The 20,878-nt window shown below is 50.4% G+C and overlaps 1 protein-coding gene across 1 annotated transcript in view; it reads left to right on the top strand.

The window, feature by feature from the left end:
• The window catches only part of PAN3 (poly(A) specific ribonuclease subunit PAN3), a 135,565-nt gene that overhangs the window by 76,096 nt on the left and 38,591 nt on the right, over nucleotides 1-20,878 (top strand). Inside the window, 3 exon segments of the mRNA XM_075337365.1 lie at nucleotides 17,445-17,584; nucleotides 18,725-18,854; nucleotides 18,984-19,048. Coding sequence (XP_075193480.1) covers nucleotides 17,445-17,584; nucleotides 18,725-18,854; nucleotides 18,984-19,048 — 335 coding nt within the window.

The following is a 20,878-nucleotide window of genomic DNA, read 5'->3' as shown; positions in this document are numbered from 1 at the left end:
AGGTGGATCCTCCAGTCTCTAGACTGGCGGCCAGATCCATAGTTGCAGTGGCAGATGGTGCATCACTAAAGGATGCCACTGACAGGCAGATAGAGCTCCTGATGAAATCCATCTATGAGGCTATCGGCGCGTCCTTTGCTCCGGCATTTTCTGCCGTATGGGCACTACAAGCTATCTCAGCTTGTCAGTCTGAGATTAATGCACTCACACGAGCCGCGACTCCGCAGGTTGTGTCATTAACCTCTCAGGCGTCGGCGTTTGCGTCCTACGCCATGAATGCGGTACTAGACTCTGCGAGCCGTACAGCGGTAGCATCCGCCAATTCAGTGGCAGTCCGCAGGGCCATGTGGCTACGTGAATGGAAGGGAGACTCTGCTTCCAAGAAGTTTTTAACCGGTTTGCCGTTTTCTGGCGACCGCCTGTTTGGCGAGCAATTGGATGAAATCATTAAACGATCCAAGGGTAAGGACTCGTCCTTACCCCAGTCCAAACCTAACAGACCTCAACAACGGAAGGTACAATCGAGGTTTCGGTCCTTTCGGCCCTCAGGCAGGTCTCAATTCTCCTCGTCCAACAGGCCTCAAAAGGATCAGAGGAACTCTGATTCATGGCGGTCTAAGGCACATCCTAAAAAGACCGCCGGAGGAACCGCTCCCAAAGCGGCCTCCTCATGACTTGCGGACTCCCCAAACCGCATCCTCGGTCGGTGGCAGGCTCTCCCGCTTTTGCGACGCCTGGTTCCCACATGTCCAAGACCGATGGGTGAGAGACATTCTGTCTCACGGTTACAGGATAGAGTTCAATTCTCGTCCTCCGATTCGTTTCTTCAGAACATCTCCGCCCCCCGAGCGAGCCCGATGCTCTTCTGCAGGCGGTGAACTCTCTGAAGGCAGAAGGAGTACTTATCCCCGTTCCCCTTCAGCAATGGGGTCACGGTTTTTACTCCAACTTGTTTGTCGTACCAAAAAAGGACTGATCTTTCCGTCCCGTCCTGGACCTCAAACTGCTCAACAAACACGTGAAAACCAGACGATTCCGGATGGAATCTCTCCGCTCCGTCATCGCCTCGATGTCCCAAGGAGACTTCCTAGCCTCAATCGACATCAAGGATGCTTATCTCCACGTGCCGATTGCACCAGAGCATCAGCGCTTCCTGCGTTTCGCCATCGGGGACGAACACCTTCAGTTCGTGGCATTGCCTTTCGGCCTGGCAACAGCCCCACGGGTCTTCACCAAGGTCATGGCAACAGTGGTTGCAGTCCTACACTCTCAGGGACACTCAGTGATCCCTTACTTGGACGATCTTCTTGTCAAGGCCCCCTCTCGGGTGGCATGCCAACACAGCCTGAACATTACTCTGGAGACACTCCAGAGGTTCGGGTGGATCATCAATTTCCCAAAGTCAAAACTGACACCGACACAATCGCTGACATATCTCGGGATGGAGTTTCACACTCTCCCAGCGATAGTGAAACTTCCGCTGGACAAACAACGATCACTACAGACAGGGGTGCGATCTCTCATCCGAGCCCAGTCGCACCCCTTGAGACGCCTCATGCACTTCCTAGGGAAGATGGTGGCAGCAATGGAGGCAGTTCCATTTGCACAGTTTCATCTGCGTCCGCTTCAATGGGACATTCTCCGCAAATGGGACAGGAAATCGACGTCCCTCGACAGGAACGTCTCCCTTTCTGGGGCAGCCAAGGCATCCCTTCAGTGGTGGCTTCTTCCCACTTCTTTGTCGAAGGGGAAATCCTTCCTGCCCCCATCCTGGGCTGTGGTCACGACGGACGCGAGTCTGTCAGGGTGGGGAGCGGTCTTCCTCCACCACAGGGCTCAGGGTACCTGGACTCAGCCAGAGTCCTCCCTTCAGATCAATGTTCTGGAGATAAGGGCAGTGTATCTAGCCCTGAAGGCGTTCCAGCCGTGGCTGGAAGGCAGGCAGATCCGAATTCAGTCGGACAACGCCACGGCGGTGGCATACATCAACCACCAAGGCGGCACGCGCAGTCGGCAAGCCTTCCAGGAAGTTCGGCGGATTCTGCTGTGGGTGGAAGCCACAGCCTCCACCATCTCCGCAGTACACATCCCGGGCGTGGAAAACTGGGAAGCGGACTTTCTCAGTCGCCAGGGCATGGACGCAGGGGAATGGTCTCTTCACCCGGACGTGTTTCAAGAGATCTGTTGCCGCTGGGGGAAGCCGGACGTCGACCTAATGGCGTCCCGGCACAACAACAAGGTCCCGGCATTCATGGCACGGTCTCAAGATCACAGAGCTCTGGCGGCAGACGCCTTAGTTCAGGATTGGTCGCAGTTTCAACTGCCTTATGTCTTTCCTCCTCTGGCACTGCTGCCCAGAGTGTTACACATGATCAGGTCCGACTGCCGCCGCGCCCTCCTCGTCGCCCCAGATTGGCCAAGGAGGTCGTGGTACCCGGATCTGTGGCATCTCACGGTGAGCAACCGTGGGCACTACCAGACCGACCAGACTTGCTGTCTCAAGGGCCATTTTTCCATCTGAATTCTGCGGCCCTCAACCTGACTGTGTGGCCATTGAGTCCTGGATCCTAGCGTCTTCAGGGTTATCTCAAGAGGTCATTGCCACTATGAGACAGGCCAGGAAACCAACGTCAGCCAAGATCTACCACAGGACGTGGAGGATCTTCTTATCCTGGTGCTCTGATCAGGGTTTTATTCCATGGCCATTTGCCTTGCCCACTTTTCTGTCTTTCCTTCAATCCGGAATGGAAAAGGGGCTGTCTCTCGGCTCTCTTAAGGGACAAGTCTCGGCGCTCTCTGTATTTTTTCAAAAGCGTCTAGCAAGGCTTCCGCAAGTACGCACGTTCCTGCAGGGGGTTTGCCACATAGTCCCCCCTTACAAGCGCCCGCTAGAACCCTGGGATCTGAACAGGGTGCTAATGGCTCTTCAGAAACCACCTTTCGAGCCAATGAGAGATATTTCTCTTTCTCGCCTCTCGCAGAAGGTGGTCTTCCTAGTGGCAGTCACATCACTTCGCAGAGTGTCTGAGCTAGCTGCACTGTCATGCAAAGCTCCCTTCCTGGTGTTTCACCAGGACAAGGTGGTTCTGCGTCCGGTTCCGGAATTTCTCCCGAAGGTGGTATCCCCTTTTCATCTCAATCAGGATATCTCCTTACCTTCTTTTTGTCCTCATCCAGTTCACCAATGTGAAAAGGATTTGCACTTGTTAGATCTTGTGAGAACACTCCGGCTCTACATTTTTCGTACGGCGCCCCTGCGCCGCTCGAATGCGCTCTTTGTCCTTGTCGCTGGCCAGCGTAAAGGGTCGCAGGCTTCCAAGTCAACCTTGGCTCGGTGGATCAAGGAACCAATTCTTGAAGCCTACCGTTCTTCTGGCCTTCCGCTTCCTTCAGGGCTGAAAGCCCATTCTACCAGAGCCGTGGGTGCGTCCTGGGCATTGCGGCACCGGGCGACTGCTCAGCAGGTGTGTCAGGCAGCTACGTGGTCTAGTCTGCACACTTTCACGAAACACTATCAAGTGGATGCCTATGCTTCGGCAGACGCCAGTCTAGGTAGGCGAGTCCTCCAGGCGGCGGTTGCCCACCTGTAAGAGGTGGCCGTTTTTTCGGCTCTTTTTATTGAGGTATTCTTTTACCCACCCAGGGACTGCTCTTGGACGTCCCAATTGTCTGGGTCTCCCAATGGAGCGACAAAGAAGGGAATTTTGTTTACTTACCGTAAATTCCTTTTCTTCTAGCTCCTATTGGGAGACCCAGCACCCGCCCCTGTTCCCTTCGGGCTGTTGTTCTTTTGTGTTCACATGTTGTTCATGTTGAATTGTTCTTTTGGTTCATGGTTTTCAGTTCTCTGAACATCCTTCGGATTGCATTTACCCTAGACCAATTTATAAGTTTTCTCCTTCCTGCTTTTGCACCAAAACTGAGGAGCCCGTGATCCACGGGAGGGTGTATAGGCAGAGGGGAGGGGTTACACTTTTTAAAGTGTAATACTTTGTGTGGCCTCCGGAGGCAGAAGCTATACACCCCAATTGTCTGGGTCTCCCAATAGGAGCTAGAAGAAAAGGAATTTACGGTAAGTAAACAAAATTCCCTTCTTCTTATAGTTCCGTATTGGGAGACCCAGCTCCTTCCCTGTTGCCTGTTGGTAATTTTCTTGTTCCGTGTGTTATCACCGGCTGTTGTCGTGGACAGAGTCTCCGGTTGTTCCGGTTTTTACTCGGTTCTACTTGTGGGTGGCTATTCTCCTTCAGCTTTTGCACTAAACTGGCTAGGACTGGCTACCAGGGGGTGTATAAGCTCAGAGGGAGGAGCTACACTTTTGAGTGTAGTACTTTGTGTGTCCTCCGGAGGCAGAAGCTAAACACCCATGGTCTGGGTCTCCCATTACGGAACTATAAGAAAAAGAATTTACGGTAAGTAACAAAATTCTCTTTTTTTCCGTCTGTCATCTTCCAATACTATCTCTCCCTCATGGGGCATCGCTCCGAGACGCCACGGATCAAGAGTTGCCCGTTCAGTTTTTCTTCAACGGCAGGCACGGTACCCCTACTGCCTTCGCCGCCATCTGGCTGGCAGCATCCATGATGTCCTGGTCCGATAACCTCCATAACTGTCTTCGCGCCGGATCGAGCTTCCGGAGTTCTCAACATGGCTACACAGATTGCTCTGGCGGGTGAGTACATACTCATCGCATCTCTGTCAGCAGCCTACTGCTCAGTGCAAGCGGCTAGCAGCACGGGGGCCATCTGTCGGGCGATCTGGCTCAGAGCCCGGTATGCGGACGCGGCTTCTAGGATATCACTTACAGCCCTCCCCTTTACAGGAGGTTGTCTGTTTGGGGACTGGCTGGATCAGATTATCGACGAGATCACAGGAGCTTCGGTTCCACACACACAAGAAAACCAGGCCCCCGCAGAGGAACAGGAAGATTCTGTCCTTCAATACATGCTCTTTCTGGCGTTTCTCAGCCACGCCAGCCATCAAAGACGACGTCCTGATCACAGAGCTACCCCGCTAGGTGACTCTTGGTCGTCGCGTGCGGGCGCAGACCAGGTGGAGGGGGGGAGGGCGCCTGTCTCATCTCAATCACGTCTGGCAGACTTGGATCACGGACGCCTGGGTCGGAGAGATGCTGGACTCAGGATACATAATAGTTTTCAGCAAGTCTATCGTCGGACATACAGGTCGCACCTAATTTGCCAACAGCACAGACGTTCCTGCGTTTCACAATAGCAGACGATCATTTTTGGTGATTCCGTACTTGGTCACCTTGTCGATCAGGGGTTCTTCTTTTTGACGACTGTCTCCTAAGTGTTCAGGTCACCATCGATATCCTGTCCCGACTCGGCTAGCTCATCAATCGGAAGAAGTTCGCTCTGACCCTGGCCATCAGGATTACCTGTCTAGGCATGGAGTTCGATACCATCCAAGGACGTGTGTCCCTCCAAAGAGACCTCCAGATCCTCCATCACTCCAAGCCGGAGAGTCCTCAGTCGGATGGTGGCGGCAATAGAGGCGGTTCCGTTTGCCGCTTCCACCTTCGTCTCCTTCAGCTGACTTGGCCGAACAGATGGGACAATTCTCTATTCACCTTGAATCGCAGGATCCAATTGACTCCGGGAACCCGCCGCTCGCTTTTATGGTGGACCAGCGGCCCTCATCGGTCCAGAGGAATGTTCTTTCATACCAGTACACTGGCAAGCGGTCACCACCGATACCAGTCCTCTGACTGGGGAGCGGTGTTCCGAAACACACGGCTCACGGTCAGTGGTCCTCCCAGGAGAGCTGTCTGCCTATCAATTTTTTTTTTAGGGATCAGAGCTTTTTTCTCCGAGCCCTACAGATTTTTTTCAGCCCTTCATACAAGAATCGCCATCCAGAATCCAGTCGGACATCACCTGGGCAGAACAAGGAGCGTCATGGTGATGACATAGGTGAATAAGATCTTACAGTGGGCATAGCCTCACCACTCCAGATTTTGTCCGCAATCATTTTTCCCCGACGTGGAGAATTGGGCAGCAGACTATATCAGCAAGGTCTGGCGGCAGGCGAATGATCCCTCAACAGAGAGGCTTTCGAATGGATCTGCCTCAGATGAGATATTCCGAATGTGGACCTGATGGCTTCTCGATTCAACAATCAAGTCACAAGAGTCCTCAAGAAACTCAGAGCAGAGGGCATCCCAGTGACTCTCATTGCCATGGATTGACCCAGGCAAGCGTTGTTCGCAGAGCTCACGCAGCTCATCAGACACCCCATGGTGGCTTCCAGATCGTCTGAACTTCCTGTCGCAAAGTTTTCTCTTTTCAATCAATATTCAGGGGTTCTCAATTTGACCGCATGGCTGTGGAACCATGGCTACTAGCCCAGGCAGGTTTTATCCCACAGGTGTTAGACTATGGTCAGAACTCAGAAGCCTTTGTCTTCAAACATCTACTACCGCACCGGAAAGGCCTTCTTTCAAGAGTGTGAGGTCAACGTCAACTCGTCTCCACTGGATCTCTCACTCCCAGTGTTACTGGCCTTCCTACAGTCAGGCACACAGGCGGGCTCTCTCGCTAGCAACCTTCAAAGGGCAGGTGTCTTCTCTATCTGTCTTTTCCAGAGAAATCTTGCATCTCGGCCGTAAGTCAGGACGTTCATCCAAGGAGTCGTCCATCTGGCACCGCTAGATCGTTCCCCGCTAGAACCATGGGACCTCCAGCTGGCTCTAGGGTCTCTTCAATTAGCCTCATTCGATCCTCAATCTCACGCCTATCCGGGAAGGTGGCTTTGTTGATGGCAGTCACTTCAATCAGAGGAAGGTCTGCTCTGTCAGCCCTCTCATGCGGGTCACTTTTTCTTGTTTTGTCACCAAGACGAGATTGTTCGGCACCCGTCTCAGGTTTTTTCCTACCGGATGTAGTATCTGAATGAGGTGATGGTGGCTCCATCCTTCGGTCCAGCCTCCATTCGATCCTTGGAGAGGTCACGGCTTACACCGGATCTAGTGCGAGCTCGGAGGAGTTACGTTTCGAGATCCGCGCCCTTCTGCATCTTGAACGGCCTATTCATCCTGTCTACTGGACCCAGGAGGGGCATGCCGGCGTCCAAGGCTACCACTGCAAGTTGGATCAGGCCGACCATATCAGAGTCCTACAGGATTAGAGTCAGGTTTTCTGAGGGGTGTAAAAGCCTTTCCACCTGTGCAATTGGGGCGTCTAGGACAATCAGACGCCAGGCGTCAGCCAAGCAAGTCTACAGAGCCGCCGCGTGGTCAAACTTTTCATACCTTTTCCAGGGTTTCCAGGATACAGCAAGCGGCTGTCGCACACCTATGATAAGCCGGTATACTTTTGCACCGAGCATTCTTACAGAGTTTTGGATATGTTTTGAATCTGTATGATTGCTCCTGTACCCACCCAGGGACTACTTTTGGACGTCCCATGGTCATGTGTCCCCCAATGAAAGCGATAGAGAGAGAAGGATTTTTGTGTACTCACCGTAAAATCTTTCTCTGAGTCTTCATTGGGGGACACAGCACCCACCCTGTTTGGATATTGGGTTGCTCTTAGTTGCTGGATGTTACTGGTTCTTATATATATATATCAGTATAGGTTTAGATAAGATACTGTGTGTTTTTGTTATTACCTTGATTAGTTATGGTTGTTAAGGTTTCTCCTACTACTGCTTGTACACTAAACTGGCATAGATCCGCCTCCGGCTCAGGGTGTATACTGCTAGGGAGGAGCTAACTTTTTTTATGTCTACTTAGTGTCAGCCTCCTAGTCACAGCAGCATACACCAATGGTCCTGTGTCCCCCAATGAAGACTCAGAGAAAGAGCTTTTACGGTGAGTACACAAAAATCCTTCTTTTTGCTGTAGTTTCCTTTAATTAAAGGAAACTACAATCAGCAGACGCATGTGTGCCCTTATTACTTCTATATTTCCTATGTAAATAGCAGAGCTCGTCACCCCATGGGCATCACATTGCTCTGTGGGCGTTTGCATACATTGCATGGTATCACACCCCTGTGGGCGTGATACTATGGATTCACATGAGCAACGTCCCCTGTCTGCTCCTTCATATCCTGCATGTGTTTGCACTTACCATTCCCGCAGCCTTTTCCGAGTGCTCGTTGTCAGTTTCAGATGCGCTCTGCCCATGATCAGAACAGTCTGATCATGCGCAGAGCGCGTCTGAAGCTGGCGAGTGAACACCCGGAAAAGGTTGTGGGAATGGTAAGTGCAAACACGCGCGGGATCTGAAGGAGCAGACAGGGGACGTCGCTCATGTGAATCCATAGTATCACGCCCACAGGGGCGTGATACCATGGAAAGTATGCAAACACCCATGGGGCTAGAGACCCGGCTCATTTACATAGCAAATATGTCAGTAATAAAATGTTTTTTGTTACTTTCATATTACACAATTTTACAACACAGGGATGGGTAGGGAGGTGTAATTAGGGCACACATGTGTCTGCTGATCGGTCAGAACGCATATTCTACATGACCGTTTCCCTTTAAGGAGAACTTTTTATTAAAAGCAATGCTTGGGATCCCCTCCTAACGAACTTGGGATTACTCCTAATAGACAGTAGGTGCAATTCTGCCCTTGAATCACTACAGACATCAAACTCAAGATTTACGCCACCTATAAATGGCCTCTAAATATTGATCTAGAAGTCCCTGATGTCAACAGTTAATACCCTACTCAGGAATCCAAAGCTTTAGTACTCAAAATAGAAAATGTATTCTATATTGTGCAAGTGCATACAACAATAAAATTACTTTATGCATAGACTACAGCTCATTAGGATAAAGGGAAGAAAGCCGTGCTACAAAGGGTGGTACAAAAAGGAGAACACTGCATAGACTTGTATACAAATAGAGCTATAATAGCTAATATTGGCTACAGATCATAAATGACACGGCAATAGGAATATAGGTATGCAGTCCAAATATCAAGATATAAAAGGTATTGACAATTAGTGTCTAAATGGCACCATAAGGACAACAGACCAAATATATAGGGAATCAATAGAGTCCATGCACAGTGTATTCATATGCTGTCAGCCCCATAAATTTAATGATAAAAATAATGTGTCCCTTTGATTACCTGTAGCCATGTGTTCGTCTAATGCAGCAGTGCCATAGCACCACCCCCACCTCGACGCGTGTTTCACCGCACTTCCGGTTTCGTCAGGAGCTTTGGCTTCCTGAGTTTATCTTTGTAGCTTATCAAATTCAAGACCTGCATGAAACATACGCTCACTAATCTGACAAATTTCTCAACATTGGCATCAAAACCAATTTGCCAGATTTAGGTTCAATGTCCTGTCTGGAGTCAGCATTACTTTTTGCGTAATGTCACCCTGTTTAAAGCACTCTTTTTAGATCTGTGTCTTTTATAGTGAGTAGTCTCATTGATAATCTAGTCATCTTGGCTAAAGGTATGCTTTGTTTCCATATAGTAAGCTGGTAGTGGTATTATAAATTTATTTTTTCTTTGTCGCTCCATTGGGAGACCCAGACAATTGGGTGTATAGCTTCTGCCTCCGGAGGCCACACAAAGTATTACACTTTAAAAAGTGTAACCCCTCCCCTCTGCCTATACACCCTCCCGTGGATCACGGGCTCCTCAGTTTTTATGCTTTGTGTGGAAGGAGGCACACATCCACTCATGCATTCTCAACTTAGTTATGTCGGTTGGAAGAAAAGTGGGCCCCCACGGGGCCCCCGGCATGTTTCCCTTCTCACCCCACTACGTCGGCGGTGTTGTTAAGGTTGAAGTACCCATTGCGGGTACAGAGGCTGGAGCCACATGCCGTCTCCTTCACCATCCCTTAAGTGGCTCTGGGAGAAGTGGGATCCTAAGCGGTCATCCATTTACTGGGACCGTGCTCCATCCGCAGCCCCTGTGGGAATCTGCCGGACCAGAGCCTCTTCAACCTCAGGGACCGGGCCCTGCAACTCAAAGGTACTCTGTGTCCCCATAGGGGACTGTGCAGGGAGCGCACCTTCTTCCCGGAAGCCGCGGCGGCTGCTGAATTCAGGAGGCCGGTGGACTTCCGCGCCGACCGTGCCTGCTTGTCGGGCGCGGTCTCAAATTTAGTCCCCGGCTTCATCGCGGCCTAGTTGCAAAAATCCCGCCCCCGGGCCTGCCTGTCAGGGGTAAGGGCGGGATTACCGACCTGACGTCGAATGTGAGGGCTGGAGCATCCTGCATGTTTCCTCCCCCCTCACTGATCACTGTGGGGACCCCAGATTCCCGCACTTTTGCTGGCGCCGCCCACGGCTCCACTCCACCCCTGAGAGCTCCGGCAGCCATTTTTTGGCATTCTGCCGGTGGAGGATTCTCAGTGAACAGCTCTGCAGCTCCGGGGGATCCAAGGCAGGGAATCTGGAGGACACACTCCGCTCGTTAGCGGTCGGTAAGCCACACCGGTCACCCAGTGCTGGTCCCCCTAGGGTGCCGGATTAGATACGTATATATCTATAGCGATCTGTTCGGTGGGCTGTATACCCCTTTCCCATATACCCTCAGTGATCACTCTCCTAGGAGACAACAGCATGTCGTCCACAAGGAGCAAAGCTGCTAAGGCACAGGGTTTTTTTTGCGGCCTGTACCTCTTGTGGGGCTATGTTACCTGCGGGTTCCACCTACCCTCACTGTGAGCAATGCTCGACCCCTGTTTCGCTTGCTCAGCCGGAGCCTCGGACACTGGTGGGCCCCTCGGCTCATGTAGACCCCCCTGCTCCCCCTGACCAGGCTGCAGGGACAGAGTTCGCCTCTTTTGCTGAGAAACTCTGAGTCACTTTCTCAATCCATTGCACAGTCTATGGACAAATGGTCTTCTAAGCTGCTAGAGGCTTTGCAGTCCAGACCGGACCCTTCACAGGCCCCGGCCCCTGTTGGCTCGTCGCCTCCAGGCCCCTCTCGGTCCGCGCCACAGCGCGCTTATAGGTTGGCCCCTCGGTCTCAGGCGGAGGACTCCTGCCCGGACCGCAGCCCCCGACCGGCTAAGCGGTCTCGCTGGGACTCTTCCCCGACTTCCTCTCGCTGCTTGGGATCCCAGCTTGAGGGCTCTCTGGAGGACGAGGCGGATGTCGCAGCTCAGGGCTCTGACCCTGACGTCGCCCTTAACCTGGATACACCTGAGGGGGACGCCTTAGTAAATGATCTTATCTCGTCCATCAACCAGGTGTTAGATCTCTCTCCCCCGCCTCCTCCTGTAGAGGAGTCGGCGTCTCAGCAGGAGAAACACCAGTTTCGGTTCCCCAAACGTACACGCAATACGTTTTTTGATCACTCTAACTTCAGGGACGCTGTCCAGAAGCCCAGAGCGGTCCCGGACAAGCGCTTTACTAAGCGCCTCACTGACACGCGTTACCCCTTCCCATCTGAAGTCGTTAAGGGTTGGGCTCACTGTCCCAAGGTGGATCCTCCAGTCTCCAGATTGGCGGCTAGATCCGTGGTGTCGGTTGCAGATGGCTCATCGCTAAAAGATGCCACTGACAGACAGATTGAGCTCCTGGTGAAGTCAATCTATGAGGCCACGGGCGCGTCTTTTGCCCCGGCCTTTGCAGCCGTGTGGGCACTCCAAGCTATCTCGGCTTGTCTGACTGAGATTAATGCTGTCACACGTAATTCCCCCCCGCAAGTTGCGTCTTTGACCTCTCAGGCGTCAGCCTTTTCATCCTACGCCATGAACGCCGTCCTGGACTCTGCTAGCCGTACGGCTGTAGCATCCGCTAACTCGGTGGCAGTCCGCAGGGCCATGTGGCTGCGCGAATGGAAGGCAGATTCGGCTTCCAAGAGGTTCTTAACTGGTTTGCCGTTTTCTGGCGACCGTTTGTTTGGCGAACGATTGGATGAGATTATTAAGGAATCCAAAGGAAAGGATTCCTCCTTACCCCAGGCCAAACCTAAGAGACCTCAACAGAGAAAGGTTCAATCGAGATTTCGGTCCTTTCGTCCCTCCGCCAAGTCTCAATCCTCTTCGTCCAACAGGCCGGAGAAAGGCCAGAGGAACTCCTATGCGTGGCGATACAAGTCTCGCCCACAAAAGGCCGCAGGAGGCACTGCCTCCAAGACGGCTTCCTCATGACTCTCGGCCCCCCCTGACCGCATCCTCGGTCGGTGGCAGGCTCTCCCGCTTTGGAGACGCCTGGTGGCCACATGTTCAAGACCGATGGGTAAGAGACATTCTGTCTCATGGTTACAGGATAGAGTTCAGCTCTCGTCCTGCGGCTCGCTTCTTCAGAACCTCTCCGCCCCCCGCTCAGGCCGATGCAGTTTTTCAGGCAGTAGCCGCTCTAAAGATGGAAGGAGTTGTTATCCCCGTTCCCCTTCAGGAACGTGGTCGCGGATTTTACTCCAACTTGTTCGTGGTGCCAAAAAAGGACGGGTCATTCTGTCCTGTTCTGGACCTCAAGCTGCTCAACAGACATGTGAGAACCAGACGGTTCCGGATGGAATCTCTCCGCTCGGTCATCGCCTCAATGTCACAAGGAGACTTCCTAGCATCGATCGACATCAAGGATGCTTATCTCCATGTACCGATCGCACCCGAGCATCAACGTTTCCTGCGTTTCGCCATCGGGGACGAACACCTCCAGTTCGTGGCATTGCCTTTCGGCTTAGCGACAGCACCACGGGTTTTCACCAAAGTCATGGCTTCCGTCGTGGCAGTCCTGCATTCTCAGGGCCACTCGGTGATTCCCTACTTGGACGATCTCCTAGTCAGGGCCCCGTCTCGGGTGGCGTGTCAACAAAGTCTATCTGTCGCTCTGGCGACTCTCCAGCGGTTCGGGTGGATCATCAACTTCCCGAAATCCAAGTTGACACCGACCCAATCACTGACGTACCTTGGGATGGAGTTTCATACCCAGCAAGCGTTAGTCAAGCTTCCGAGAGACAAACTGCTTTCTCTGCAGGCGGGGGTGCAATCCCTTCTTCGGAGTCAGTCACACCCCTTAAGGCGCCTCATGCACTTCCTGGGGAAGATGGTGGCAGCTATAGAGGCAGTCCCGTTCGCGCAATTCCATCTTCGGCCACTCCAATGGGACATTCTCCGCAAATGGGACAGGAGTTCGGCTTCCCTCGACAGGAACGTCTCTCCCTTGCAACCAAGACGTCACTTCAGTGGTGGCTCCTTCCCAACTCTGTCGCAGGGAAAATCCTTCCTACCCCCAACCTGGGCTGTAGTCACCACGGACGCGAGCCAGTCAGGGTGGGGAACGGTTTTTCTCCACCACAGGGCTCAGGGAACCTGGACTCCGATAGTCATCCCTTCAGATCAATATTCTGGAAATAAGGGCAGTGTATCTAGCCCTATTGGCTTTTCATCGGTGGCTGGAGGGCAGGCAGATCCGTATCCAGTCGGACAACGCCACTGCCGTCGCATACATCAACCACCAAGGCGGCACTCGCAGTCGTCAAGCCTTCCAGGAAGTCCGATGGATTCTGCAGTGGGTGGAAGCCACAGCCTCCACCATCTCCGCAGTTCACATCCCGGGCGTAGAGAACTGGGAAGCAGATTTTCTCAGTCGTCAGGGCATGGACGCGGGGGAATGGTCTCTGCACCCAGACGTGTTTCGAGAGATCTGTCGCCGCTGGGGAACGCCGGACGTCGATGTCATGGCGTCACGGCACAACAACAAAGTCCCAGCATTCATGGCACGGTCTCAGGATCACAGAGCTCTGGCGGCGGACGCGTTAGTTCAGGATTGGTCGCAGTTTCGACTGCCTTATGTGTTTCCTCCTCTGGCGATGCTGCCCAGAGTGTTACGCAAGATCAGGTCCGACTGCCGTCGCGCCATTCTCGTCGCTCCAGACTGGCCGAGGCGGTCGTGGTACCCGGATCTGTGGCATCTCACGGTGGGTCAACCGTGGGCGCTTCCAGACCGCCCAGACTTGCTGTCACAAGGCCCGTTTTTCCATCTGAATTCTGTGGCCCTCAACCTGACTGTGTGGCCATTGAGTCCTGGCTCCTAGCGTCTTCAGGGTTATCTCAGGATGTCATTGCCACCATGAGACAGGCCAGGAAGCCTACGTCCGCCAAGATCTATTATAGGTCTTGGCAAATCTTCCTATCCTTGTGCGCTAATAACGGTTTTACTCCATGGCCGTTTGCCTTACCCACTTTTCTTTCATTCCTTCAATCCGGAATGGACAAGGGTTTGTCTCTTGGCTCTCTCAAGGGCCAAGTATCGGCGCTCTCCGTGTTTTTTCAAAAGCGCCTAGCCAGGCTTCCGCAGGTCCGCACGTTCCTGCAGGGAGTTTGCCACATAGTCCCACCTTACAGGCGTCCGCTGGAACCCTGGGATCTTAACAGGGTGCTAACGGCTCTTCAGAAACCACCTTTCGAGCCGCTGCGGGATGTCTCTCTATCACGTCTTTCGCAGAAGGTGGCCTTCCTAGTGGCAGTCACATCACTTCGGAGAGTGTCTGAGCTAGCAGCGCTGTCATGCAAAGCCCCCTTCCTGGTGTTTCACCAGGATAAGGTGGTTCTGCGTCCGGTCCCGGAATTTCTCCCTAAGGTGGTATCCCCTTTTCATCTCAATCAGGATATCTCCTTGCCTTCATTTTGCCCTAATCCAATTCACCAGTGTGAAAAGGATTTGCACTCTTTGGATCTTGTGAGAGCACTCCGGCTCTACGTGTCTCGCACGGCGCCCCTGCGTCGTTCAGATGCGCTCTTTGTCCTTGTCGCTGGCCAGCGTAAGGGCTCGCAGGCTTCCAAGTCAACCTTGGCTCGGTGGATCAAGGAACCGATTCTCGAAGCCTACCGTTCTTCTGGGCTTCCGCTTCCTTCAGGGCTGAAAGCCCATTCTACCAGAGCCGTGGGTGCGTCCTGGGCATTGCGGCACCGGGCTACGGCTCAGCATGGGGGGGCAGGCAGCTACGTGGTCTAGTCTGCACACTTTCACGAAACACTATCAAGTGCATACCTATGCTTCAGCAGACGCCAGTCTAGGTAGGTGAGTCCTTCAGGCGGCGGTTGCCCACCTGTAAGAGGGGGCCGTTTTTTCGGCTCTTTTTATTGAGGTATTCTTTTACCCACCCAGGGACTGCTCTTGGACGTCCCAATTGTCTGGGTCTCCCAATGGAGCGACAAAGAAGGGAATTTTGTTTACTTACCGTAAATTCCTTTTCTTCTAGCTCCTATTGGGAGACCCAGCACCCGCCCCTGTACCCTTGGGGCTGGTTGTTTTTTTGTGTACACATGTTGTTCATGTTGAATTGTTCTTTTGGTTCATGGTTTGCAGTTCTCCAAACATCCTTCGGATTGCATTTACCCTAGACCAATTTATAAGTTTTCTCCTTCCTGCTTTTGCACCAAAACTGAGGAGCCAGTGATCCACGGGAGGGTGTATAGGCAGAGGGGAGGGGTTACACTTTTTAAAGTGTAATACTTTGTGAGGCCTTCGGAGGCAGAAGCTATACACCCAATTGTCTGGGTCTCCCAATAGGAGCTAGAAGAAAAGGAATTTACGGTAAGTAAACAAAATTCCCTTCTTTTCCCATGAGGAAGATCTATAGCATATCCATTCATTAGACTGCTGGGAACACTGTAGAAACTCTTCTCCTTGTTAACGTTGGAAGTACCACCTGGATGAGAATGAAGTGATTAACCAGAGCCAGCATGAGTTTGTAACTAATAAGTCATGTCAGACTAACTTAATTTCCTTCTATGACAAAATCACTGACTGGGTGGATCAGGGAAATGCAGTAGATTTAGTATATCTTGACTTCAGCAAATTATTTGACAAAGTATCTCATACAATCCTTATTGAAAAAATGACCAAGTGTGGAATGGACAAGGCAACTGTTAGATGGATTTGTAACTGGTTTAGTGATCTGAGTCAAAGAGTGGTCATAAATGGCTGCACATCCAGTTGGCAGACTGTCTCAAGTGGGGTACCACAGGGCTCTGTCCTGGGCCCCGTGTTGTTCAACATCTTTATCAATGATTTAGATTAAGGTATTAAGGGTAAACTGATTAAATTTGCTGATGACACAAAGGTAGGAGGAATAGCTAATACTAGAGAAGAGAGTGAATTCAACAAGATCTAAACAAGCTGGAACAGTGGGCAGCAACTAATAGAATGGTTTTTAACAGAGAGAAATGCAAAGTCCTACATCTTGGCAAGAATAATGAAAAGAGCATATACAGCATGGGAGGAAGAGAGCTATCCAACAGCATGTGTGAAAAAGACTTAGATATACTAATAGATCACAGACTGAACATGAGTCAACAGTGTGACGCAGCAGCAAAAAAGGCAAACACCATTCTAGGATGTATTAACAGAAGAATACAGTCTAGATCATGTGAAGTCATTAGCCCCCTTTACTCCTCTTTGGTCAGACCTTATCTGGAATATTGTGTCCAGTTCTGGGCACCACATTTTTAAAAAAGACATCAACAAACTGGAGCAAGTTCAGAGAAGAGTGGCCAGAATGGTGACTGGACTGCAAACCAGGTCCTATGAGGAACGGTTACAGGATTTGGGATTGGTTAGCTTGCAAAAGAGAAGACTGAGAGGAGACCTGATGGCGGTCTACAAATATCTTAAAGGCCGTCACACTGTAGAGGGATCAGGTTTATTCTCATTTTCACAAGGAAAGACTAGAAGCAATGGGATGAAACTGATGGGGAGGAGACACAGATTAGATATTAGAAAAAACTTTGACAGTGAGGGTGATCAACGAGCGGAACCGGCTGCCGCGAGAGGTGGACAGTTCTCCTTCAATGGAAGTCTTTAAAAAGAGGTTGGACGGACATCTGTCTGGGATGATATAGTGAATCCTGCTTTGAGCCGGGGGTTGGACCAGATGAGCCAGGAGGTCCATTCCAACTCTAATATTCTATGATTCTGTAGAAACTGTTCTCCTCGTTAACCAACATTAAAAAAAAAATATATCTATAAACTCCAGTTTTCCCCTATTCACAGGATTGATAATCTATATTCTGTGGCTATATTTCAGATGACCGATGGGTATAATCTGAAATACAGTGATATCACATGAGCAGCCATCCTAAAGGATAGGACAGAAATACAGGTAATGGGGGATCAGTTGCTGAATCACACAATCTCAAGAAAAGGGACTCAACCGTTTCCGGTGAATGAAGCTTTGCTGACCATGTAACCACTGCTGCCTTCAGTCTTGATTCCCTCCCTGCTGTTAATGAGACATTAAAGCATAGTTCACACAGGAGACCTCGGGTCCAGTCCTTAAGATCCATGCGGGTGTCAGCAGCTGATCCCCATTCCTTGCCGTTCTCTGTCCTGTCCTTCAGGGTGGCTGCTTGTGTGCTTTACCCCTTTGTATGTTTATATCGGATTATCCCAATCATATCTAAAACATTAGCCACAGATGTATGTGACAGCTTTTCTGTCTGTCACTCCCATTCATATTCATATGTTTTTTTAACTTTTTTTTTCTTGCTTTCAGCAAGCCGATCTGATCTCCCTCGGGAAGGTTGTGTTGGCGTTATCTTGCAATTCTTTGGCTGGAATCCAACGAGAAAACCTGCAAAAAGCGATGGAACTCGTGAACATCAACTACTCCTCGGACCTGAAGAATCTAATCCTGTAAGGCTGACACCTCCCATAATTGAAATAACCATTTTAACCCCCATTTCAATGGTTCAGTTGACAGATTTTTGGTGATTTTATCAGATGTGATTTTTTTTTTTTTACAACTCTGAAGTTGAACGTGCAGCATTTTATCTATAGCCCTTACATCGTGCCCCGTGGAAATAGACGACTGGCAGCCATTTTTGTATTCTGACTATTGCGTATTCACAGAAATGTATAGAAACAACTGCAGATAAAATACTACGGGTAGATTACATCTAATCAGTCTGCCATAAATTATTTCATAAGTGTAAATATTGTCTTCTGTATGGAAACTTCAAAAGGGAAGTAGAAGTGTTCGTGAGTTCCCCATTTCTAACTGCATAGAAACCCTCCAGTTTCAGTGAGTGGTGCGGACGACATATTACGTAAGAACACTCTTCTTCTTTTTGTAACTAAAACAAAGTTGTAAAACCTGTTTTTGGTTATTTGATGTTTTTCATACATAAGCCCAATCTGTATTTCATGGCTTATGAGTGGCGCTCTAATCCCAGTAGTTGGAAATTTTACCAATTATATTTTTTTGGTTAATTTTCTTACAAATCCGTTAGTTAAAAGGTTCTTATGCTGCATTGTTAGGTGGTAATTATGTGGTCGGATGATAAAACGATTGTAAAAAAAAAAAAAAAAAAAAAAAACAACTTTATGCCCCATTGAGCGGATTCCGGGGACCAGCTGCGAGAAACCTGCAGCTATATCCACGGGTACATAGGCTAAAGCACATGCTGAGTTTTTGGTGCAGAAATGTTCTGCACCCTGTGGCAAAAAAATGCACGGTTTTCTTGCCTAGATGAGGCTAAAAAGTGCAGGGGGAAAAAATCGCACCCAAAATTGAAATGCTGCTGCTTTTTTTTTTTTTTTTTTTTTTTTTTTTTTCCTTCCCCTCTGCAACCAAAACTGCAAGGAAAAAACACACTTAAGCCTTCTCATTGACTTTGGCAGAAGGATAGACATGCATGTTTGGGCCATAAAACGCACTGTGCGCACAAAGCCATAATCTGAAGAAGTGTCCCCCCCCCTCCCCCCACATTAGTATTTTACATTGTAAGCCAGACCATGTGAACATGGACCTATTTGTTCATTATATGTCTACAGATATTTGCTGACAGACCAAAACAGACTGCGTAGTGTGAACGACATCATGCCAATGATTGGTGCTAGATTTTATACTCAGTTGGATGCAGCGCAGATGCGGAATGACATCATAGAGGAGGACCTTTCAAAGGTAACCCCCCCCCCCCCATTCCGAGGTCCTCGCAGGTTCATGGACTTCAGATGCATTTTGCTGTTGCCTTCTGCCTCTTGTACCATAACAGCACAATGTTTATTTTGGATTGTCATTGCTACTTTGCAGGAGGTACAGAACGGTCGACTGTTCAGACTTTTGGCCAAATTGGGAACAATTAATGAGAGACCAGAGTAAGTTGTGAGATTATTGGCTTTTTTTTATTTGTTTGTTTTTTTAACATTTTAATCATGCTCCTATTTAAAGCTACCATATTCTTTGGGACGAAGATGCAGCCAGATTTGGACACCACAAAACAAATATATATAAAACTACCCTGGTGATAAGTTGTGGAGGGGGTAATGTCATGAACGTTGGTGGTCTAAATCTGTGCTCTAGGATAGAGAAGGGGTTAATGAATTATTCCAAAGGGATAGAAGTATATTAGTGGCGTTGAGTGAGTAGTTGACTATTCATACTCGCTATGCTGTTAGCAAGTATTGGTCACTACTCGCATATTTGTTACGAGTAGCGGGTGTAATGTAAGTCAATGGGAAATACTTGTGAAGTAACGAGAAAGCCGTACTTTTCGAGCTAGTAGCGACTAGTACGGCTTTCGGGTTACTCACTACTTGGCGAGTATTTTCCATGGACTTAAATTGCGCCCGCTACTTGTAGCGAACAGTACTCGCTAAGGGCAGTTTTACACTTCCCACATTTCGCCAGCTTGCCGGATCTGGCACACTCCAGTACAATGTAATACAGTACAATGGCATCACGGCAAGCTCCGGTCACATGCTGTCATGTGACCGAAGCTTGCCGCGATGCCATTGTACAGTATTAACAGTGTACTGGAGTGTGTCGGATCTGTCAATTTGGTGAAATGTGTGAAACGGCCCGAACAGGATAACGAGTACAAATAGTCAACTACTAGCTCAATACTAGTTGTACCCAAAAACTAAAGGGCATTGAATACTGTCCCCAACAGGGACATACCAAGGACACTTAGTTTACTTTGGGTGTTTTTAAACCAAAGTTTATAAAGAGCAGAAATTAATTTATTGTGGCATCAATGATGTGTCTAGCATGTGTCATGTCATTCATTTATGCCATTTAATCTCTTTATTTCTTTGCCGCTCCATTGGGAGACCCAGACAATTGGGTGTATAGCTCATGCCTCCGGAGGCCACACAAAGTATTACACTAAAAGTGTAAAGCCCCTCCCCTTCTGCCTATACACCCCCCGTGCATCACGGGTTCCTCAGTTTTCAAGCTTTGTGCGAAGGAGGTCAGACATCCACGCATTGCTCCACTGTTTAGTCAGCAGTAGCTGCTGACTATGTCGGATGGAAGAAAAGAGGGCCCATACTAGGGCCCCCAGCATGCTCCCTTCTCACCCCACTCTTGGCGGTGTTTGTTAAGGTTGAGGTATCCATTGCGGGTACGGAGGCTGGAGCCCACATGCTGCTTTCCTTCCCCATCCCCCTTAGGGCTCTGGGTGAAGTGTGATCCTACCGGTCTCCAGGCACAGGAGACCGTGCTCCATCCACTGCCACTGGGGTATCTGCTGGATATGGAGCTGAGTATCGTCAGGGACATGGCCCTGCTACGTCAAGGTACTCTGTGTCCCCGTACAGACCGCGCGCAGACACACCGCAGCATTGCTGGGTGTGTTAGTGCGCTGGGGACAACAGCGCTGCGCGCTTGTGCCACTACTCACTACAGCTTTGCTGAGTTAGTTAATGTATTGGGGACTGCCGCGCCGGCCGCTGCTGTCAGTTTTACACTGCGGCGCGGCTGGGATTTGTAGTGCGCCGGGGACTTCCGCGCTGGCCGTGCCTCTGGACGGCCGCGCTTATTACTCGAGTCCCCGGCTTTTGCGGCCTAGTCTCGTGGCTTTCCCGCCCCCAGGCCTGCCAGTCAGGGGAGGGGCGGGACGCTGTGCCGGACGTCCGCGCCGAGGGCTGGAGTCTGCTTGCATACTCCAGCCCACTCACTGAACACAGTGGGACGCCAGTTTCCCG

The sequence above is a fragment of the Anomaloglossus baeobatrachus genome, chromosome 2, assembly GCF_048569485.1.
Source record: "Anomaloglossus baeobatrachus isolate aAnoBae1 chromosome 2, aAnoBae1.hap1, whole genome shotgun sequence".
NCBI classification, from domain to species: Eukaryota; Metazoa; Chordata; class Amphibia; order Anura; family Aromobatidae; genus Anomaloglossus; species Anomaloglossus baeobatrachus.
The sequence above is the reverse complement of the archived record's forward strand: the minus strand, read 5'-3'. Positions and strand labels throughout refer to the sequence as shown.